Consider the following 18,108-nt stretch of genomic DNA (forward strand, 5'->3'; position numbering starts at 1 on the left):
CTTCACAAGGATTCTACATGGACTTTACATACTAAAGGTGGGAGAGGGAGGAGCATCGGTTTCTTCACGTGTTCTATGAAGGTTATAAATATATCTTCAGCTCTATGCCTTTTGTAATGATGAATGGTTGTTGTTGGACTTGAATCCTTTGATTAAAAGAGAAAGTTAGAATCAGTGAGAAGAAGAGGAAGCAAGAGATGGTAAATTTTCATAAGAGAGGAAAGAAGAAGAAGATGACAAGAACAGAGAGTTCATGTCTAGCTAGAGGAAGAAGATGAGTCAACGACAAGAAGAAGAAGAAGAAGAAGCAAGTCGACGAGTCAAGAAGAAGACTAAGAAGAGTGGCGTTAAGAAGCAATGGGCCACAAGTTTGGCTAAGCCAACACGAAAGAGTGTTGTGTTGGTTAGAGTCTAATGTAAGTTGCTTAATTAGAGGTGTAACTGTGTAAGTGTGTGTGTGTGTGTGTGTGGAAGTGTAAAAGGATCCCAAGTTATCAATGTAAAGTGTAAACAATTAGTTTATCTCCTCTATCGTAGAAGAAGATGAGAGAAAGAGGGAGCAACGTTTTTGCTTCAGTTTGAGCAGAGGTGGGAAACAGAGCATAATAGAGAGAACAAGGAAAGAAAGCTTCGCTACTGTCTTTCTTTTTGCTCTTCATCGTTTTTACTTTTTACAATTGAACATGATGTCCTTTTATATCTGCATATTTACGCATATCAAATATAATCTGCATAACAGTGTAATAGAAGTCGGCCGAGTGATAAAAAGAAAAGAAAATAAATAGAGATTATTATTAAAACAGGCATTCCAACAAATGAATCTTCGTATTTAGGCATCGCACATCGGGAGGCATGGAAATAAGTTAATTCGGTACTGTTGCTGACTTATTTACCCTTCAACCGATGTTTGGATACGAACTAAATGACGTCATCACATGAACACAAACCTTAATACACCAGTAAAGAAGATTTAAAAAGGGAATACTAAACCCTAATCAAGGACTTATAAACCCAAACAGATTAATATACAATAGATTAATCATAAAAAAATATATAAAAATGAACCCTAAATCTACACTAACACGGCTTAATTCTTTATTTTATTATTTGTCAACACTCCTAATATTAGAATATTTGACATATAAAATAAAATTAATTTAACTAAAATTGTGTAAAATAATTAAATTATTAGGAAAAATATAACTTAATTACAGCGTATAAATTACTTATTATGTATTTATAAATAAGATTTTAAAAGAGAATATTAAATCCTAATCAAAGACTTATAAACCCAAACAGATTAATATACAGTAGATTATTCATAAAAAATAAAAAAAAATTAAATCCTAAATCTCTGCTAACACGGGTTAATTCTTCATTTTATTATTTGTCAACACTCCTAATATTAGAATATTTGACATATAAAATAAAGTTAATTTAAATAAAATTGTGTAAAATAATTAAATTATTAGGAAAATATGACTTAATTACAGCGTATAAATTACTTATTATGTGTTTATATTCCTTAATTTTTTATAATAATTAAAAATCAAAGTATAATCTTAAACACTCGATAAAACAAACTAAATATAACAAACAAATGGTCATACAATTTACTGCGGATTAAAAATTAATATAAACATTTAGTCGCACAAGCAACCAAAAAAATTAGGACAATACTTGGGTTCACCCCTAGGGGTGAACCTCTTCATTCACCCCTTTATAAAATAAGTAAATAAAATTTGTATATATTATTATAAAATTAAAAATTTAAACCGCTCTTTTATGAACCCAAACCGATAGATAATTTCATTCTAATTGTAAAATCTAAACCCTAACTCTCTCATTTGTAAACCCAAACCGACGTATAATTTCGTTCTAATTGTAAAATCTAAATCATAACCATCTCATTTGTAAACCCAAACCGACATAGAATTTTATTCTAATTGTAAAATCTAAACCCTAATCAAGGACTTATAAACCCAAACCGACATATAATTTTGTTCTAATTGTAAAATCTAAACTCTAACCACCTCATTTATATACCCAGATCGACATATAATTTCATTTTAATTGTAAAATCTAAACCCTAATTCTTATTTATAAACCCAAACCGATATATAACCTCGTTTAATTGTAAAATCTAAACCAAGTCAATATTTGATTTTTCTTAAATAAATAAAAGTATACAAAATTTGTTTCCTTATATTTGTTTTGTTTTTTAATTTAGTTTTGATTTATTTTTAAAGAAAATATTAGATAGAACATTTTAAGGAAACAAATATTTCAAAAACATTAAATTTTTTCAAAAACATCCAAACAGAATAAATGAACTGTGCAGATTAGTAGATTTGAGTGGGAGTCTCAGTTTGAGAGACAAATGATCTGGTTACAATCGTAGGGATAGGATAGTCTTTGTACACGAGAGGAGTACCTGAATGCGAAGATAAGTACTCTGAGTACCTAGATCAGAAGATTTGTTTATTGTCTGTGCTCTTTTCGTAAATAACTCAAATAAATATTAGATAGTTTATGAATTGGGAGGTTTATTGGGAGGTTGAGTTCTTAAATTTTTTATGAATTAATTGTGTGCTGTTTGGAATATAAGAACCTATAATCTCTTAGATAAAATTTTCTCTTTTATTGGTAGGTTCTTATTTTGGGTCTCTTATTTTTGAAAATATTGTTTCTTATTTTTGAAAATATTGTTTTTTAAAATTTTAAAATTTTAAATAGAATAGAAGTGGTATAAATGTGTAAACATTTAAGATTTTATAAAAATAAAAAAAAAATATTTCATTTTTATTAATTTTCAAACATAATAAAACATTAATACACATTACAACGAGAGTCACAAGAGTCAGATATATTATTATGCCACTGAAACACATCATTTTGTACTATGTTACAATACTTACACATGAAGCTTTGGGGCTAGCAGTGTACGCCTCACAGTTCTCAACCTCACCCCGTCTCCATCTCTCATAGAACAAAAAGAACTTCACAACCTCGTGACCGAGGTTCACATTCTCCGTCTTGCACTCTAAGAAGTCAGAGACATCCCTTGGAGAAAGGTTTGGACCAAGCTTGAAGTGACCAATGGCTTCTATAATCCCACTTGCACACCTCTCCTTTGCATGGATCACTTTTGGGTTGTCTTTTGCATTTTCAGCATGCCACTTCAACAGCTCTTCTTGAGCATTGCTTACCTGGGAGAACAAACTAACAATTCTCAACATCGATATGAAAACGAAAATGCAGAGAGATGGCTGAACATGATTTGAAAACAAAAAAACCAACCATGACGCCATAAACATCAGGAATGCTAAACAGTTCAGCATCGTTTCCTGAGTCGCCACAAGCAAGAGTATTAACAGGGAGCTTTCCTTCAGTCTTCAGCTTCTTAAGCAGATACGCAAGCGCTTGTCCCTTTCCAGCACCTTGTGGTAAAATATCCAAATCCATACCTCCACTGTAAATGATTTTGACATCCAACTGAAACAACCAACATAAACAATCTGTTAAGTAACAAAACCTCAATAGAGAACAACACAAAAGCTGCAGATGCTACAATAGCATTATCAAATCAAAAACTCACCCCACGTTTCTCAAACCGTCGTGATAACTCCTTAGTAACTTCCTGAGCCTTACTCTTATCAACATAAAAGCTAACCTTGTGTGGCCTCTGCTCAGTTTCAGCCTACAAATCAGCAATTGAGTAACCATTGAGTAAACCACTAGAGAGAGAGAAAGAAACTTTTGTAAAACCAGTGAGAGAGTGAGTACCTGAAGCTTCAACTCAGAAAACTTGCAAGCTTCTTCTTTGACAATACCCAAATCCCATTTATGGTTCAAAGTATCAACCCAACCATGATCAGGAACCATAGAGTTACCATAAGTAATCGTTTCACCTAACCAAAAGAAACAATTAAACAAGCTTATTTGATATTACTACAAGCTAAATCAAACAAGAACAATGTACTCTTAAATTATACAATCATGTGTCAAGAACACAAACAGTTACAAAAGCAGTGATATTGAAAGAGATATTGTTTTGACAAAATCAGTTAAATCGGCGAGACATGAAGGCCAAATCTTTTCAAATTCATCATAATCGGAGATTAAGAAGACAACATCTACTAAACATATGGATCATATCAGAACACATGAACACCAAGAACCCTAATTTTCTAACAAACATAAAAACCCCCTAAATTGCGATCAAAAATCAAAGTACCCTAATCATAAAACACTAATCGGGACTGATTCAATCACTAATTGTATTGATAAACTTACCATATGATTCAAATTGCTTCAATCTCTTCTGATTGAGTGGGATCCAAATTCAAATCGCCTCTCATAGATCCTCTCGGAGACAAGGCATCGTCGATTCAATCGACGGAGAGAGAGAGGAAAAAAGAAAAACTTCTGATTGAGTGGAATCCAAATTCAAATCGCCTCTCATGAATCCAGATTCAATCGCAACCGAGAGAGAGAGAGCGCGAGAGCGAGAGAGAAAGAGAGGAAAAAAGAAAAAAATCGAAGGGGAAATGTTTTTTTTTTCCTTTTTGTATTATTCTTTCAACCAACCGAATGGTGACACATACCGCCCCTTAAACCAAGATTCAGTCCTTTATATAAGGGGAGATCTTACCATTTTTCTTCATTTCTGATTATTTTTTTTTTAACAAAAGACTAAGAGCTCTTCCCTGAACCCCCGATAAATAAGGCCTTAGAGCTTCTCCAACGATAAGGATGTTATTTTGAGGTTTTTAAATTTCTTAAGAATATATTTTGTACTTTTTGAAAATAAGAATTTGTGAAAGACTAATTAAAATTTTGCCCCTCCAATGGTGAAACTCTTATTGGGTTCTTAATTTTGAAAAAAATATTTGTCAAAAATATTATTTATGAAATGAAAATATTTTAAGTAAAACATAATTCCACTCTTTAGTGAGAATCTGACACAAGAAAGTGTGCAACTTCATACTTTGTTGCTATGTATCCGAATTTGGAGGAGCTGTATTCCTATGTACTCCTGTTAGTTTATCCGTTGCAGCTTTCTGATGCAGCCTTACCATTCTTCTACAACATTCTCTGCAACAACAAACACAAATCGACTCAAAGATCAGTTTTATGTATGTGATTTCGTTATGAAGATCAATCTTTTAGGATTCCCTTTTGTGCAAATGGATAATAATGACTTACAGGAGCTGATGTTCTGAGTAGTGACTGTGGAATTCACAAGTGCTGTTTCATTCATTGAAGCCATGGATTGCACATTGAGCTGTGTACACTGCAGTGGCGGCTAGCAAGGATGGTGAATACCGAAGCATTTCGTAGTCCACAAGGGCAAGCTCGATCAAGAACGACGCCAAGATCTCAAGCTGTTTCAAGTAAACAAAATAGTTGTAATTCATAATGTTTGATGAGTATATGTTAAATTACGTACAAGTCACTGATAGATTAACTGATTTACCTTCTTTGTCTCTTCTTGAGGTCTGCACATATTCAAAAAAAATCTTAGATCTTCTCTCTTTTCTCAGCCAAAAACAAAATCAGGTCTGCACATAAGTTAATGTAGTGAGATAAGCCTCTTCTCTTGTTAACAACGCAAGTATAAGCTTTTGAACCAACGAGATTCTGGTTAATCACACTCAATGCTCCTCTCCTGTTCTGTCTCTTCATCTCTATTCCGACTTTTCTGCTTCTCGTATCATAATCATCTGACAAAAAAAACCCAGAAGAAAAAAATCAGATTTTTTTTCATGTTTTTGAAACCGTAGAATTCTGTGATTCTCTATCAAACTCGTTTTTACAAACTACCTTCAAGATGAATCTCTATAATGGGTTTGGCAACGAGATTACGATTATTCACTGGATTAGCCATTCTTTTTTTTTTTTTCTCGATTTGGATAGTGTTCCGTGGAGAAACACCTGGCAAACCAGTAAACTTAATCGCCATAATGATCAGATTAATTCCAATCTGCTACTCTCAAACAATAGACAAGACCGATGGAAACAAACAATTTATGCCTAAACTCATCTTCAATCATGGATAATTTCATTAATCCTAAGTTTAATCATCATGCCTATCACATAAATAAATTACGATACGAAGAACCGTAATTTTCAAAATCAAATACCCAAATCTCTAAACAACTAATTCATACAAACAGAAATAGAAACGTACCATGACAAAGACAATTGTATAAGTTTCGATTTGGTGAAGGAGACTCATCGTTTTCCATGAATTGACTGGCCGATTCGCTGACCACAGTCGACGTTGAAACTTGGCAACGGTGGAGATGATGTTAAAACGTCCGATCACCTCAGATAACCATAAGCTACTCCGATTGTCGTTCTGATGGTCGATCTCACAAAGATATTATCGGGAAAGAGAGAGAAGGAAGAAGAAAATGAGTCGATTATAATTTTTTTTGAAGTATTAAAACATCATCGAACTAGAAGCTGACACGTATCAATAAGAGCTACCTCTTTTTGATCCAAAATTAGAACTGCCTCTTATTCTTTTCTGTGTTTTTGATTTATTTTTTGCCCAATTTTAACATAAGAGGCTTGATAAGAGGCCCCGTTGGAGAAGGTCTTATCCATCCATCTCCAAGGTCGGCTGCTAATTTTTGTGGGGATCCCTTTCTAATAATAGAAAATCGAATTAAAAATATAATATTGTAGAAGGAAACTATATAAAGGATGATAAAGATAAGTACGACTTCGACAAATGGAGATTTATTATTCATTCCTCTCTATATTATTTTAATCATGTGCCTGTCGCTTTTACGACCAACACCCCCAAATTAATCCCCGCTACTCCATTCACGTGTCACAAATCTAACGGCTAAGATCTTGAGTCTACTCGAAGGAGTAGGGTACATACAGAACAGTCACAGGCTACTACTCTACACTCATTTCACTAACCACCAAATTCCACAATTTATAACAAATCACAATGAAATCCATTTTGTTTCAAAATAACCCCGAATCTTTATAATAAAATCGAAAATTCCGGGATGTTTTTGATAAAATAAAAAACTTTAGGGCTTTATTCATAAGATTTAAAGACAACAGGGGTTTTTGAATATGTCTCTCTGCTTCGAGATCTCTACTATGGTGTCTATCTCAATCTCTCTTTGTTCAGTGAAAAGATCATAACAGCTAATTATAGAATACTTCTTCTGACGGAAAACATAAAAGAGAGGATTTTTTTCATCTTCTTGAGTTACCGGAGAATAAAGACGGTTCCTTTTTCACTGATTTGACTTACCCGGATAAAGATGGCGGCCGTACCGGAGATAAAGATTATGAGAAGCGAGAGCTTGGGACATCGGAGTGACGTGTCGAGCCCGGAAGCTAAGCTAGGTATGCGTGTGGAAGATCTCTGGGATGAGCAAAAACCACAGCTGAGCCCTAACGAGAAGCTCAACGCCTGCTTCGAGAGTATCCCCGTCTCTGCTTTCCCTCTCTCTTCTGATTCTCAAGGTATATGAGGATTTTGATGATGTGGGTTTTTGATTTTGATCATGAGCTGATCTTTAGTTGGATAAATAGTGTTAAAGTTTGAGGATTGATCATGTTCATGTATGGGGGAATATGGGATGTTGATGGTTGACTCATCTATGGAAGATTTGGAAATTGATTGCTGATTTTGATATACTTATTATTAATGAGTTTCGTGATCTCTTGATATGCCTAGTATTTGTTGGTGAATATTTATTTCAAATTTGTGATCAGAAGTCAGAATTTGGAAACCAGTTCAATCAGTTCAATTTAAGGAATCAGGACTAGTTCTTGATTGTTCAGTTTCTAGGTCCTATTCTTGAAAAATCTTCTCATGTACCTACCAAAAGTAGATAAAGAGTTGTTGTTGTGCTAATATTTCTTTGTGGTTTCTCTCCATTTAGACATCGAGATTAAATCAGATACAAGTTTGGCTGAAGCTGTTCAGACACTATCGAAATTCAAGGTCTTGAGCGCGCCTGTTGTAGATGTTGATGCCCCTGAAGACGCCAGTTGGATTGATCGCTACATCGGTATTGTAGAGTTTCCAGGCATTGTTGTCTGGCTTTTGCATCAGGTAACTCTTCTTCCCTTTTCACCTTCGCCTTTTTTTTTATCTGAAGAATATGTGAGAAGCGACCTATTATGTTCATGTCTTTGCTTTTCTTGTCTACTTAAAAAAAAAAAAAACAGTTGGAGCCTCCATCACCAAGGAGCCCTGCTGTTGCAGCTTCAAATGGATTTTCTCATGATTTCACCACCGATGTTCTAGATAATGAAGATTCAGCAATAACTTCTGGAAACTTCTTTGAGGTCCTTACTTCTTCAGAGCTATACAAGAATACCAAGGTGAGGCTTGTAATCTTTATCAAGGGGATAGAACCTTTTTCCCCAGATTATGGCTTCTGAAATGCATTGAATATTCTCTCTAACAGGTTCGAGATATCTCTGGAACATTCCGCTGGGCACCGTTTCTGGCTCTGCAGAAGGAGAACTCCTTTCTAACCATGCTATTGCTTCTTTCTAAATACAAAATGAAGAGCATTCCGGTGGTTGATTTAGGTGTAGCAAAGATTGAGAACATAATCACACAATCAGGAGTTATCCATATGCTGGCAGAATGTGCAGGGCTTCACTGGTTTGAGGATTGGGGAATCAAAACTCTCTCTGAAGTTGGTCTTCCCATTATGTCAAAGGATCATATCATAAAGGTCAGTGTGTAACCTTACTCATAAGTCATATCACCGTTGAGTTCTTCTTCTAACAGATCATCATTTTCTATTTCAGATATATGAGGACGAACCAGTTCTTCAGGCGTTCAAGCTGATGAGGAGAAAAAGAATCGGAGGCGTACCTGTCGTTGAAAGGAAAAGTGAGAAGCCAGTAGGTAACATAAGCCTTAGAGATGTTCACTTTCTCCTCACTGCACCAGAGATCTACCATGACTACAGGTTAGTACTTCATAAATCCTTGTAATATATACCAAGTTTTGCCGCATTGTCAATCTTTAATGCTTTCTACTGATGTTTTTTTAGGTCAATCACAACAAAGAACTTCTTAGTAGCTGTTAGAGAGCATCTGGAGAAGCAGGGGGATACATCAGCTCCTATCATGAGCGGTGTGATCGCTTGCACTAAGAACCATACACTAAAGGAACTGATCTTGATGTTAGATGTCGAGAAGATCCATAGGATATATGTGGTAGATGATTCTGGTAACCTCGAAGGACTCATCACTCTCAGAGACATCATTGCAAGACTTGTCCATGAGCCATCTGGCTATTTTGGGGATTTCTTTGACGGCGTTATACCTCTTCCCCAAAACTACCGAGTTTGACAAAACAGTGTCTTTCTTGTGTAAATTGTCCTTGTTCTTTCCTAATGCTTCTGTCTGTTTGTGGCAAAGTTCTTGAATTTGTGTTATAAACTTTCAAACAGAAATAATAAAAGATGAAAGAGCCGGTCTTTGAGTGAATGAATATACGTCTGAAATACAGTAATCTTAAGATTCTAATATTTGGTCCTAAAATTGGAACAATTAGGTCTCTGGTTGGAGTAAGTGTTCTTCAAACTTAATCATGATCTGATCCATCTCCGGTTGATGCTTCCTAACCTGAAAATATTTTTGCTACGGTAAGATATAGATACCAAAACAAGATTTCCCATTACAATCATTGTATAGAAAAGTCATGAGATGATAATTCAAGAGACTTTAGTTACTTTGATGTTGGCCAGGGATAAGAGCTTGTGAGAGGCTACATAAATAACATCTGAGTCATTTGGTGTCTTTTCCACAAAATAGATGACCTCGCTAACACCAGACTGCAAGAAAGAAAGCTAAGATGAAAAGTCCACTTGACTCTGATGCTCTACTTGCATTAGAATGTTTAATAGGTCTAAATAGATCATTTGGGTTCTGGTGTTCGATATCAAAATGACAGGTTTGTTGGAGACATTAACCATCAAACGTTTCTATAGTTCCATTTTAGGATCCGAATTTGACACATCAATCCAAATAGTATGAAGAACATACCTGTATAATAACCTTTGCACATTCATTGCAAGGGAACATGGTCACATAAAGCTTCTGCAAGACATTACAGAAAGCAAAAACAAACCATCTCACACAAATATGACGGAACAGAAACCTCAGCAGAGACCACAGATAGCAGATTCTGACAATCAAATTATGTAGAATATTCGATATAAGAAACGAACCTGGCCGGCTGCAGATGCATGGTTTGTGTTTAGTATGGCATTTACTTCAGCATGACAAACATACCTACAAAAGTCAGAATCATAAACATCAGTGCTTAGCAATGAGCCAAAACGGATAAGAACTGTAAACATCTCACCGTATTACAGATTCCTAAATGAAAGTGTGCACAATACTCAGCAAAACAAGAAGTTAAAGGTTTAGCTGTAGTTTGCACATTGAGATTAGTACTTACGGATACTTCGTTTCCAATGGGTTCCCAGTTTTCGATTTCTGTAAAAATGGCATGAGCAAATTATCATCCAAAATACATCTAGGGGATAAAGTTACTTGCATTATCTCGAGAGATTCATTTCTTTACCATAACATTGTTTCTTTTCTTGAACCCATTATTACCCACACTTGTAGTTTACTGACTACTTTTGAATCAACTTCAGTAATTTTTCTTAGATTTAAGATGAATATAATACCTTGGCCCAAGGAAGTCTGTCATCAGAGCAGCCTCTTGGAAAACCATTATAGCCAATCCCTAGATGAAACATGAAAGCTATTTTAATTCATTGTTTTAACTGAGCCTTGCACCATATTGTTAGAATAAGCACAACTTTGGAGTGAAAACATGAAATAAACTACACAAAACCACAATGTTCCAAAAGAGATCAAAAGGACAAGTTTGATCCCTTTATCTTACCCAGAATTATACCATCTTGACTCACCAAACACGCACCAACCTGCCAAAGCATAAGAATAGGAAAAAAGACTGTAAATTTTGAATGCTTCCAGCAATTAAAATGAGAATGCACCACAAGACGAGATTCCAACCTGCCTGTTAGGATCCTTTGATCGTTCTGCTGATAAGAATGCAATCGCCATGAAATAATCGTCCCATGATAAGTACCTTTTTTTGTCACACCAATCAAAACCAAATTACTTACTAACATTAAAAAAAAAAAATCAAAAGCAACTTGAGATTTTTTTTTTTCTGGAAGTTGGAAAATTTCGATATGGGAACAACGAAATCGGAACAAAAACAGAAGAAATTAACGAAATTGAGACGAACCCTTTTCGTTTCAGAGGACTGAAAGGATCTTCAGGTGGGAATCTTCTGGAAATTGCGGTGATTTCGGTGGAACAACTACTAACTCGTCGGGATTTGGGGTTTTTAGGGTTTGGTGAGAAGGCGCGAAAGGCTAGTGCTGAAATCAAAGCACCGAGAACTGCAGAGGTAGAGACGAGTGCAATATCTCGAGAGTTCATTGGAGCTTAGAGAGAAACTCTTATCCTGCAAAAGATCTTTGCTTTGTTTTGGCTGTGTTGGGGCTCTTTCTCTTTATCTGTTTCACTCTTATCAACGGAACAAATGTCGCGGGAAACTAGAGAGTGAGAAGTCCCCTCCCCCGCCATTCCGGTTCAGGCTGGTTTATCGGTACCATATAAAATTGTCGGTTTATGGTGCGGTTGATAACCTGATTGGTTTTAAGTGACTGTGTTTTACACTTTTACTGTTTTCCCTTCTAAGCAGAGAAAATCAACAAAATTAGAGATTTTGCCCTTATTAGATTTTAGTTATTTTGAAAATTATTTATTGTGTTATAAGAGTATTTTACTGAACTGATAAATAAAAAATTTGTTCACCATCACATATCAGCTAAAAAAATGGTCCACAATCATAATATAAAACAAAATAAAATTATTCAAATCCAAATTTGAACTAACTCAAATTATACCATAAAGATTATCGAACTGTGACATTGACAACATAATTTCATACATCGAAATTAGTCAAACAAATTTTAAAAATCAACATATAAAAAAAACTGTATTATCCAATGTGATATTTCAATTGAAATATTTTATTTATTAATTAACATTATTTTTTGGGAGATTGACACTATGACACACTTTTGTAAGAAACTTAATCAATTGACACACTTTTGGTCTATGGCACACTTTTTGGCCAAATTTTCTACTGTTCACATGATTTTTAGACTATTTTAGCTCTGATTATATAAACAGATGTGAAACTAGAGAGAAAAATGCAGTTGAATTATGGTCCGTCCGATTCTAACTAAGGATTTGATCCGACGGCTAGAGATGAGTATAATTAAAATGAGGGGTTTGTGTGTAAGAAAGAAAAAAACAAAAAGTAAAAGTAGATAACTGGCATCCTAGACCATTCGATTTCAGTTACTAATTTAAATCTAATGGTTGAGAATGATTGAAAAAAAGACAGAAAAAATTTGCATCTCTCTCTTCTTGGTCTTCTTCCTTCTTCTTTTTTCCTTCTTCACTTTTTTTTTCCTCTTTCTCTTTGTGATCATTTTATTTAATTATTATGACATATATTTTCGATTTTGTTTTTATGATTTATTATAATTTTATTTTTTCTACATTTTAAGATCCATTTTACTATATTTAAAATGAATAATTATAATAAATATTATCCAATTATAGTTGAATATTTGTTAACTGTTATGTGGATGCAAAAATTGTTTTATCATGTGGATACTTATTTGTGGATGCCAATAGTTTCAATCGAATGGTTCTTATTATTTGTGACAAAATCCATAAAATATTTCATGTCCATAAAATCAAGTCCACATGGAAAATGAGTTATACTTGTGTTTTGGTGAAGTAGTCATTGTCAACTATCAAACAATTTTAACCTTATCATATCTCCTAAAAACCTAAGCATGAAACCATTTATACCCTATACTAAATCCTAAACCCTAAACCCTAAACCTCTAAACCCTAAACCCTAAACCCTAAACCTTGAACCCTAAATCCTAAACTTGAACCTTAAATCCTAAACCCTAAAGCCTAAATCCTAAACTTTAGACCTTAACTTTAGATCATAAACCATATTCATAAATTTAATTTCACAACAATTTTAACAAGTGTAACCAAATCTAAAGATCTTTTACTAGAAAACATGAAATTGACCTACCCCAACCACTAAACCCTAAACCTTAAATTAGGCCAAATTTTGGGCTTTTTGCATTACATTCTTTATAACTTTTCAAATTCATTGATGTTGTTCGCTATTATGTGGATGGTTAACATTCATACATGTGTACTTATTTTTGGATGATTAGAAAAAAGTATATGAATACATAATTAATTAAACAACTTGTGGTTTGTAAAGTAGTCATGGTTAACTATCAAACGATGATAATTTTTCATGTCCATAAAATCAAGTCCACATGGACGATAAGTTATACATGTCCACTTAAAACTAGTGTTTTTGTGGAATAGTCATTGTTAACTATCAAACAATTTTAACCTCATCATATCCCCTAAAAACCTATTCATTACATCAAACTGCTGTTTTTACCACATAATTTTTACTGCAAGTTACATCGAATAATAATATTCTGTGCAACTCAACTTTAATAAATCATGTTACCGATCAGAGAGCTCCTCATATCTGATTTAGGTGTATTGTTGTTGTTATTTCTCTATTTTTTTGTCAACGGAAAGGAAATTGCACTCATGCTTCCTTTTTTTTTTTATACAGTCTTCATGAAAGAAGATCTAGAAGCTTTGCTTATATAATGTGAGTTCAATTTGTTTTCTGGGTTTTGTTCTACATTTTGATTTCGTTTTCTGGATTTTGTTCATGTCTAATTCGTCTCCCCTTAATCCTCAAAACCAATAACGTCCACAAAATAATGACCATATGGTTAGTTTACATGTAAATTGACCATGTGATGTCCACGAGACAGTGACCATATGGTTAGTTTCTTTGTGGCATCAACAATCAATTCTCATATGTTGTTTTTTTAAAAGGTTGTCCACGAGACAATGGTCATATAGTTAGTTAGATGTAAATTGACCACATGATGTCCACGAGACAATGATCATATGGTTATTTTCTTTTTATCATCAACAACCAATTCTCATATGTTGTTTTTCTTAAGGGTTGTCCACGAGACATTGATGATATAGTTAGTTTACATGTAAATTGATCATGTCATGTCCACGAAACAGTGACCATATGGTTAGTTTCTTTGTACCATCAACAACCAATTCCCCTATGTTACCTTTCTTAAAATTCCTTGTGGAGAGAACGAAGCAAGTGAGAACGATAACAATAGAAGATGAATGGGAGATCTATGGTTTTTCCCTATTTCTCCTTTTATTTTGTAGTGAAATTTTTTTTTTAATATTTGGATTGAATGTTTTATTAGGATTAAAAACCAAATTGGATTTCATAATAATTTGGTATTTATCCAAGTCAAAGCTTTGTATCTAGAGAATGAAAATAAATTAGAGATATGAAAAAGAAGGTAAGACAGCATGTATTAGAATGATATCATGGAGGGAGGGAGATGAATTGAGTATCTAGAGTTTCCCTATTTTTGGTAGTAAAGATGTTCATTGGAAAGAGAAAGAAAGAGAGATGAAGATGATGGATCTGAAAAATTAAAAAATTATAAAACAAAAGAAAAAAAAGAAGAAGATAATGCTGTTAATAAAAAATCAAATAAAAAAATATTGTGAGGTTTGTTGAACAAGAGATGTGGCTAGTATGGTATTTTTGTTTTTTAAAATTGAGTATTATTGTATGCATAAAAAGAATTGGTTGAGAGAGAAGTGGTGTAGTTGAAGGGTGTTCTTGACAATTCAATCTAAGAAAGTGTGTTGTGGACAAAAAATGTGCTATTGTGATATTAAAGTTTCAAAAAGTGTGCTAGAATGCAATTTTTCCTTTTTTTTTTTTTTTGAAAAAAAAATAACATTTTATGTTGTATCAAGAGTTAGTACTTAATAGATAATTAGTGTAATGTAATAGGAAATAGATAAATTAAAACAGAAAAACAGAGGAAAATTAATTAAGTTTGGAAAATAACAGATAACTAGAATAGATTTATACATGAAACTATAAAACATAAGAAACAAATTAATAGTGTCAGATCCTTTCGTGGGTTTGGGTTGGTGGTTTGGCAATAGTGAGGATATGACAGTATTCCTGGGAGCTCGGTGTTCTCGTTATAGTCCTTCCCTCCTACATTCGGAGTTACAACATTTTTTCAATCTGCTGGATGATTTCAGTCTCCTCATAACTTCCTACCCTTCCTTCACTTTTACCAAGAACTCGCGTGCGTTAAATATGAGAGCTGATTGTCTTACTCGTTCTTCGAGAACTTTAGTTTCTGAATTTTTTTTTGTAAATTCGTATCATTCGGTGTGGACAACCAACCTCATAGTCATTTTCTAATTATATATTTGGTTGATAAAAGAAAAAATTAATAGTGTCCATAATATATACTTCAACTACTAAATCACCACAAAATAAATTGATTTAAGAGTAAACTGTTATATGACAAGAATTTGATTAAATGACTAAAATATTGAACTAAGCATATAGTGAGCTAGTTTGCTTTTGGAATCCATTAACCCACGTGCATCCCCAATTATTACACAACCCACATCCACATTTTCATATCCCCTATAAAGAAAAAAAGGATTAATAATCACAAAGTTATTAGTTACAAAATAACATAACAAAATGAGATAGATGATGAAAAAGTGAAAAGGTTTCTTCAAAAAGCCTCTCATGCCTCAATAACGTGATCCGTTATATCCCATCTCCGATCTGTCTTTTCTTCAACGGAGATTTTTCTCTGCACCTTAACTATTTTTTTCCTTTCTATTTATATCTTCGTTTTACTAAACTACCCTCCACAATTTTCACTTTACAATTGCTCCTATGTTAAAAGTAAAAAAAATGTTGCAATTGTAATTTATAGTTTTGCACGTAAAAACAACATTTATCACGATAAACTTAGAATTAAAATTTACGTTTTTTTACCAATGTTAAAATTAACAGATTGGTGTACAATCAAATCATTTCGTCATATCATATGGAACCACACTTGACATAATGGCGGTACGGTGGTCGTTTGTTAGTGGATTATCGAGAGAGGTTTGGTCCTTTGTCTATATATAAAACCCATTTATCAAACAACCTAACAGATTAGAACAAAGGGGGGCATGAGCGTAAATTACAAATAGGTAAATAAATATATATATGTGCACAGACAGACACACGAAGCAGCTTACATATAAAGTGATTGGTAATTGCCACCCCCACACTTATTGAGAAGTGCAGCCTTTTTAGCCAAAAAAAACAAACAAGAATACAAAAATGGCTGAACAACAACAACAAGATCATCACAAAGAGCTTCAGCTTTTGCCTTCTCCACCGTCGAGTGAATCTTCTGTGGTAAGGAAACAACGACAAACACTTATCACAACTGACCACCACCACCAACACAATCGTTCCTCATCCATGATCCACCACGATCTTGACCTTAAACTCTCCATCAGCCTCAGCTCTATCACAACGGCGGAGGACGAGCATCCAAGCGGTGGTGGTGGTGGTGTGGAGGCGCTGAAGTGGCAGGCGGCCGAGCAGATAAAGCTGGCGGCGATAGAGAAGGCTTACGCCGAGAGGGTTAGAGAGTTGACTCGCCGTGAGATGGAGATGGCTCAGTCTGAGTTTGCTCGTGCAAGGTAAATTAAAGCTATAGCTAGCTCCATATTCAAGTAGTAATTATAATTTCGGTTTGGTTCGGTCTTGTTAACGGTTTTGGATTGTGAACAGGGTGATGTGGCAGAAGGCGAGGGAGGAGGTGGAGAGAGCTGAGAGGTTGAAGGAGAGATCAATGACCAAGATTGATACGACGGCTTGCTTGGAGATCACTTGCCACTCTTGCAGGCAAAGGTTTAGGCCTTAATTTTTTTTTTTAAGTATTTCTTTGTTTCTCTTTAATTATATGGTATTATAAATTGAAATTTGAGAGAGATGTATTAAACTTTCATTAGTTTGAGAAAATAATTTGAAAAAATACATTCTTTTGCTTTTCATTTTTATTTTATTTTTTGTGATTAATTAATTTAGTTTGATTTCGTTTTCGAGTTTGGTAATATTCAGTCTTTTTTTTTTACTCAATGATATGCTCAGATAAGACATGATTTATGTCTCCAGCTACTTTACTTCCTCTTCTTTGCCAACATAAAAAGAACACAACATTCTTAATTGTTTGTTTATGAATTGATAATCACATACTTATATTAAAAACCATCTTTAGTTGAGAATGATGAACTAACAATTCAAATATAATTAGTTACAGTGTCAACATTAACTATGTCAATTCTGCAACGATCAGCTAATATGCTATCCTACATGGAGTATTAATTCTAACTATGACATAAATTAACCGACAGAGCAAACCTTATTACTGTGATCAGTTAGTTAATTAAACACTTGATTTATAAGTAACAAGAGATAGAGTGAATAATAAATAATGTACATATACTAACATTCGTAATAGAAGAATGTGGAAAATATAAAAAAGTACAATCGGCTGACGTCACATATATAGTTCATTTTATTTGTTTGTAACTTGTAATCATCTTTGAAAATGTTCGTTCAGTGGAGATTTCTGAAAATAAGTAATCAAACACACACGTAAAGACATGCATGGAGATAATGGGTATAATTATTGCATTACCATGCTCATTTTATCTACTTTAATTTCTTAGGTCGATTTAAATACTGCATGGGTATAATATTATTGTGTGTTTGTGCGTACGTACGTACATTTACAGAAACTAGAAAACTAATTATCTTATTTATAAGTCTCCTGTTTTTATTTACTAACATTTAATCTTCGTGGAAATGTAAAAGATCTGGATTAATCTAGGTGTATAAGTATTTAGTATTGTAGTGAGAAAGTCGAGATTATATTACCGTAAATTCAGATGTAGTTTTTTTTTCTTTGTGATATGTAATCATTGGATCTTTATAGTCCAGTGTTTATGTTAACTGTAAGAAAAATGAAACACAATACAATAAAATAAAATGAG

General features: G+C 33.7%; 4 protein-coding genes across 6 annotated transcripts; 2 read left to right on the forward strand and 2 right to left on the reverse strand.

Moving 5' to 3' along the window:
* Positions 1-2,783: 2,783 nt before the first annotated feature.
* On the reverse strand, positions 2,784-6,740 carry LOC104711347 (putative sucrose-phosphatase 2). 3 transcript variants are annotated; one of them, XM_087464929.1, is made up of 10 exons: positions 6,194-6,572; positions 5,827-5,937; positions 5,638-5,726; positions 5,480-5,564; positions 5,209-5,387; positions 4,297-5,097; positions 3,787-3,911; positions 3,599-3,700; positions 3,301-3,495; positions 2,784-3,209 (listed from the first exon to the last, which is right to left on the reverse strand). In XM_087464929.1, exons 7-10 carry the CDS (start codon positions 3,883-3,885, stop codon positions 2,901-2,903), a joined length of 705 nt encoding a protein of 234 aa, XP_087321055.1. In that variant the 5' UTR covers positions 3,886-3,911; positions 4,297-5,097; positions 5,209-5,387; positions 5,480-5,564; positions 5,638-5,726; positions 5,827-5,937; positions 6,194-6,572; the 3' UTR covers positions 2,784-2,900. The 3 variants fall into 3 exon arrangements, 2 of the variants coding, with proteins under 2 accessions (XP_087321055.1, XP_010426349.2); XM_010428047.3 differs by lacking the exon at positions 5,827-5,937 and having other exon boundaries at positions 5,480-5,726; positions 6,194-6,673; XR_755262.3 differs by lacking the exons at positions 2,784-3,209; positions 3,301-3,495; positions 3,599-3,700; positions 3,787-3,911 and having other exon boundaries at positions 4,878-5,097; positions 5,480-5,726; positions 6,194-6,740.
* A 184-nt stretch (positions 6,741-6,924) lies between these two features.
* Positions 6,925-9,492, forward strand: LOC104711349 (SNF1-related protein kinase regulatory subunit gamma-1). Its single transcript, XM_010428048.3, has 6 exons — positions 6,925-7,500; positions 7,923-8,095; positions 8,212-8,367; positions 8,454-8,729; positions 8,806-8,969; positions 9,054-9,492. Exons 1-6 carry the CDS (start codon positions 7,296-7,298, stop codon positions 9,352-9,354), a joined length of 1,275 nt encoding a protein of 424 aa, XP_010426350.2. The 5' UTR covers positions 6,925-7,295; the 3' UTR covers positions 9,355-9,492.
* On the reverse strand, positions 9,412-11,637 carry LOC104711350 (uncharacterized). Its single transcript, XM_010428049.2, has 9 exons — positions 11,294-11,637; positions 11,056-11,131; positions 10,925-10,964; positions 10,704-10,762; positions 10,469-10,506; positions 10,236-10,299; positions 10,051-10,104; positions 9,738-9,839; positions 9,412-9,630 (listed from the first exon to the last, which is right to left on the reverse strand). Exons 1-9 carry the CDS (start codon positions 11,488-11,490, stop codon positions 9,556-9,558), a joined length of 705 nt encoding a protein of 234 aa, XP_010426351.1. The 5' UTR covers positions 11,491-11,637; the 3' UTR covers positions 9,412-9,555.
* Positions 11,638-16,150: 4,513 nt separating this feature from the next.
* On the forward strand, positions 16,151-17,238 carry LOC104711351 (uncharacterized). The gene is made up of 2 exons (XM_010428050.3): positions 16,151-16,752; positions 16,844-17,238. The coding sequence occupies exons 1-2, from the start codon at positions 16,385-16,387 to the stop codon at positions 16,974-16,976; spliced, it is 501 nt and encodes a 166-aa protein (XP_010426352.1). The 5' UTR covers positions 16,151-16,384; the 3' UTR covers positions 16,977-17,238.
* Positions 17,239-18,108: the final 870 nt, after the last annotated feature.

The sequence above is a fragment of the Camelina sativa genome, chromosome 9, assembly GCF_030686135.1.
Source record: "Camelina sativa cultivar CO46 ecotype springtype chromosome 9, ASM3068613v1".
Taxonomy (NCBI): domain Eukaryota; kingdom Viridiplantae; phylum Streptophyta; class Magnoliopsida; order Brassicales; family Brassicaceae; genus Camelina; species Camelina sativa.

What these genes read in the sequence shown, in the direction of transcription:
- LOC104711347 (XM_010428047.3), bottom strand. Translation starts at nt 3,885, where the DNA reads ATGGTTCCTGATCATGGTTGGGTTGATACTTTGAACCATAAATGGGAT. An exon ending in TTTCTGAGTTGAAGCTTCAG is followed by an intron (nt 3,701 to 3,786) that starts GTACTCACTCTC and finishes GCTGATTTGTAG; the next exon opens with GCTGAAACTGAGCAGAGGCC. An exon ending in GACGGTTTGAGAAACGTGGG is followed by an intron (nt 3,496 to 3,598) that starts GTGAGTTTTTGA and finishes TGGTTGTTTCAG; the next exon opens with TTGGATGTCAAAATCATTTA.
- LOC104711349 (XM_010428048.3), top strand. Translation starts at nt 7,296, where the DNA reads ATGGCGGCCGTACCGGAGATAAAGATTATGAGAAGCGAGAGCTTGGGA. An exon ending in AGCTATACAAGAATACCAAG is followed by an intron (nt 8,368 to 8,453) that starts GTGAGGCTTGTA and finishes TCTCTCTAACAG; the next exon opens with GTTCGAGATATCTCTGGAAC. An exon ending in CAAAGGATCATATCATAAAG is followed by an intron (nt 8,730 to 8,805) that starts GTCAGTGTGTAA and finishes TTTCTATTTCAG; the next exon opens with ATATATGAGGACGAACCAGT.
- LOC104711350 (XM_010428049.2), bottom strand. Translation starts at nt 11,490, where the DNA reads ATGAACTCTCGAGATATTGCACTCGTCTCTACCTCTGCAGTTCTCGGT. An exon ending in TCAAGATGGTATAATTCTGG is followed by an intron (nt 10,763 to 10,924) that starts GTAAGATAAAGG and finishes TGTTTCATCTAG; the next exon opens with GGATTGGCTATAATGGTTTT. An exon ending in CCATTGGAAACGAAGTATCC is followed by an intron (nt 10,300 to 10,468) that starts GTAAGTACTAAT and finishes TGACTTTTGTAG; the next exon opens with GTATGTTTGTCATGCTGAAG.
- LOC104711351 (XM_010428050.3), top strand. Translation starts at nt 16,385, where the DNA reads ATGGCTGAACAACAACAACAAGATCATCACAAAGAGCTTCAGCTTTTG. An exon ending in TCTGAGTTTGCTCGTGCAAG is followed by an intron (nt 16,753 to 16,843) that starts GTAAATTAAAGC and finishes GATTGTGAACAG; the next exon opens with GGTGATGTGGCAGAAGGCGA.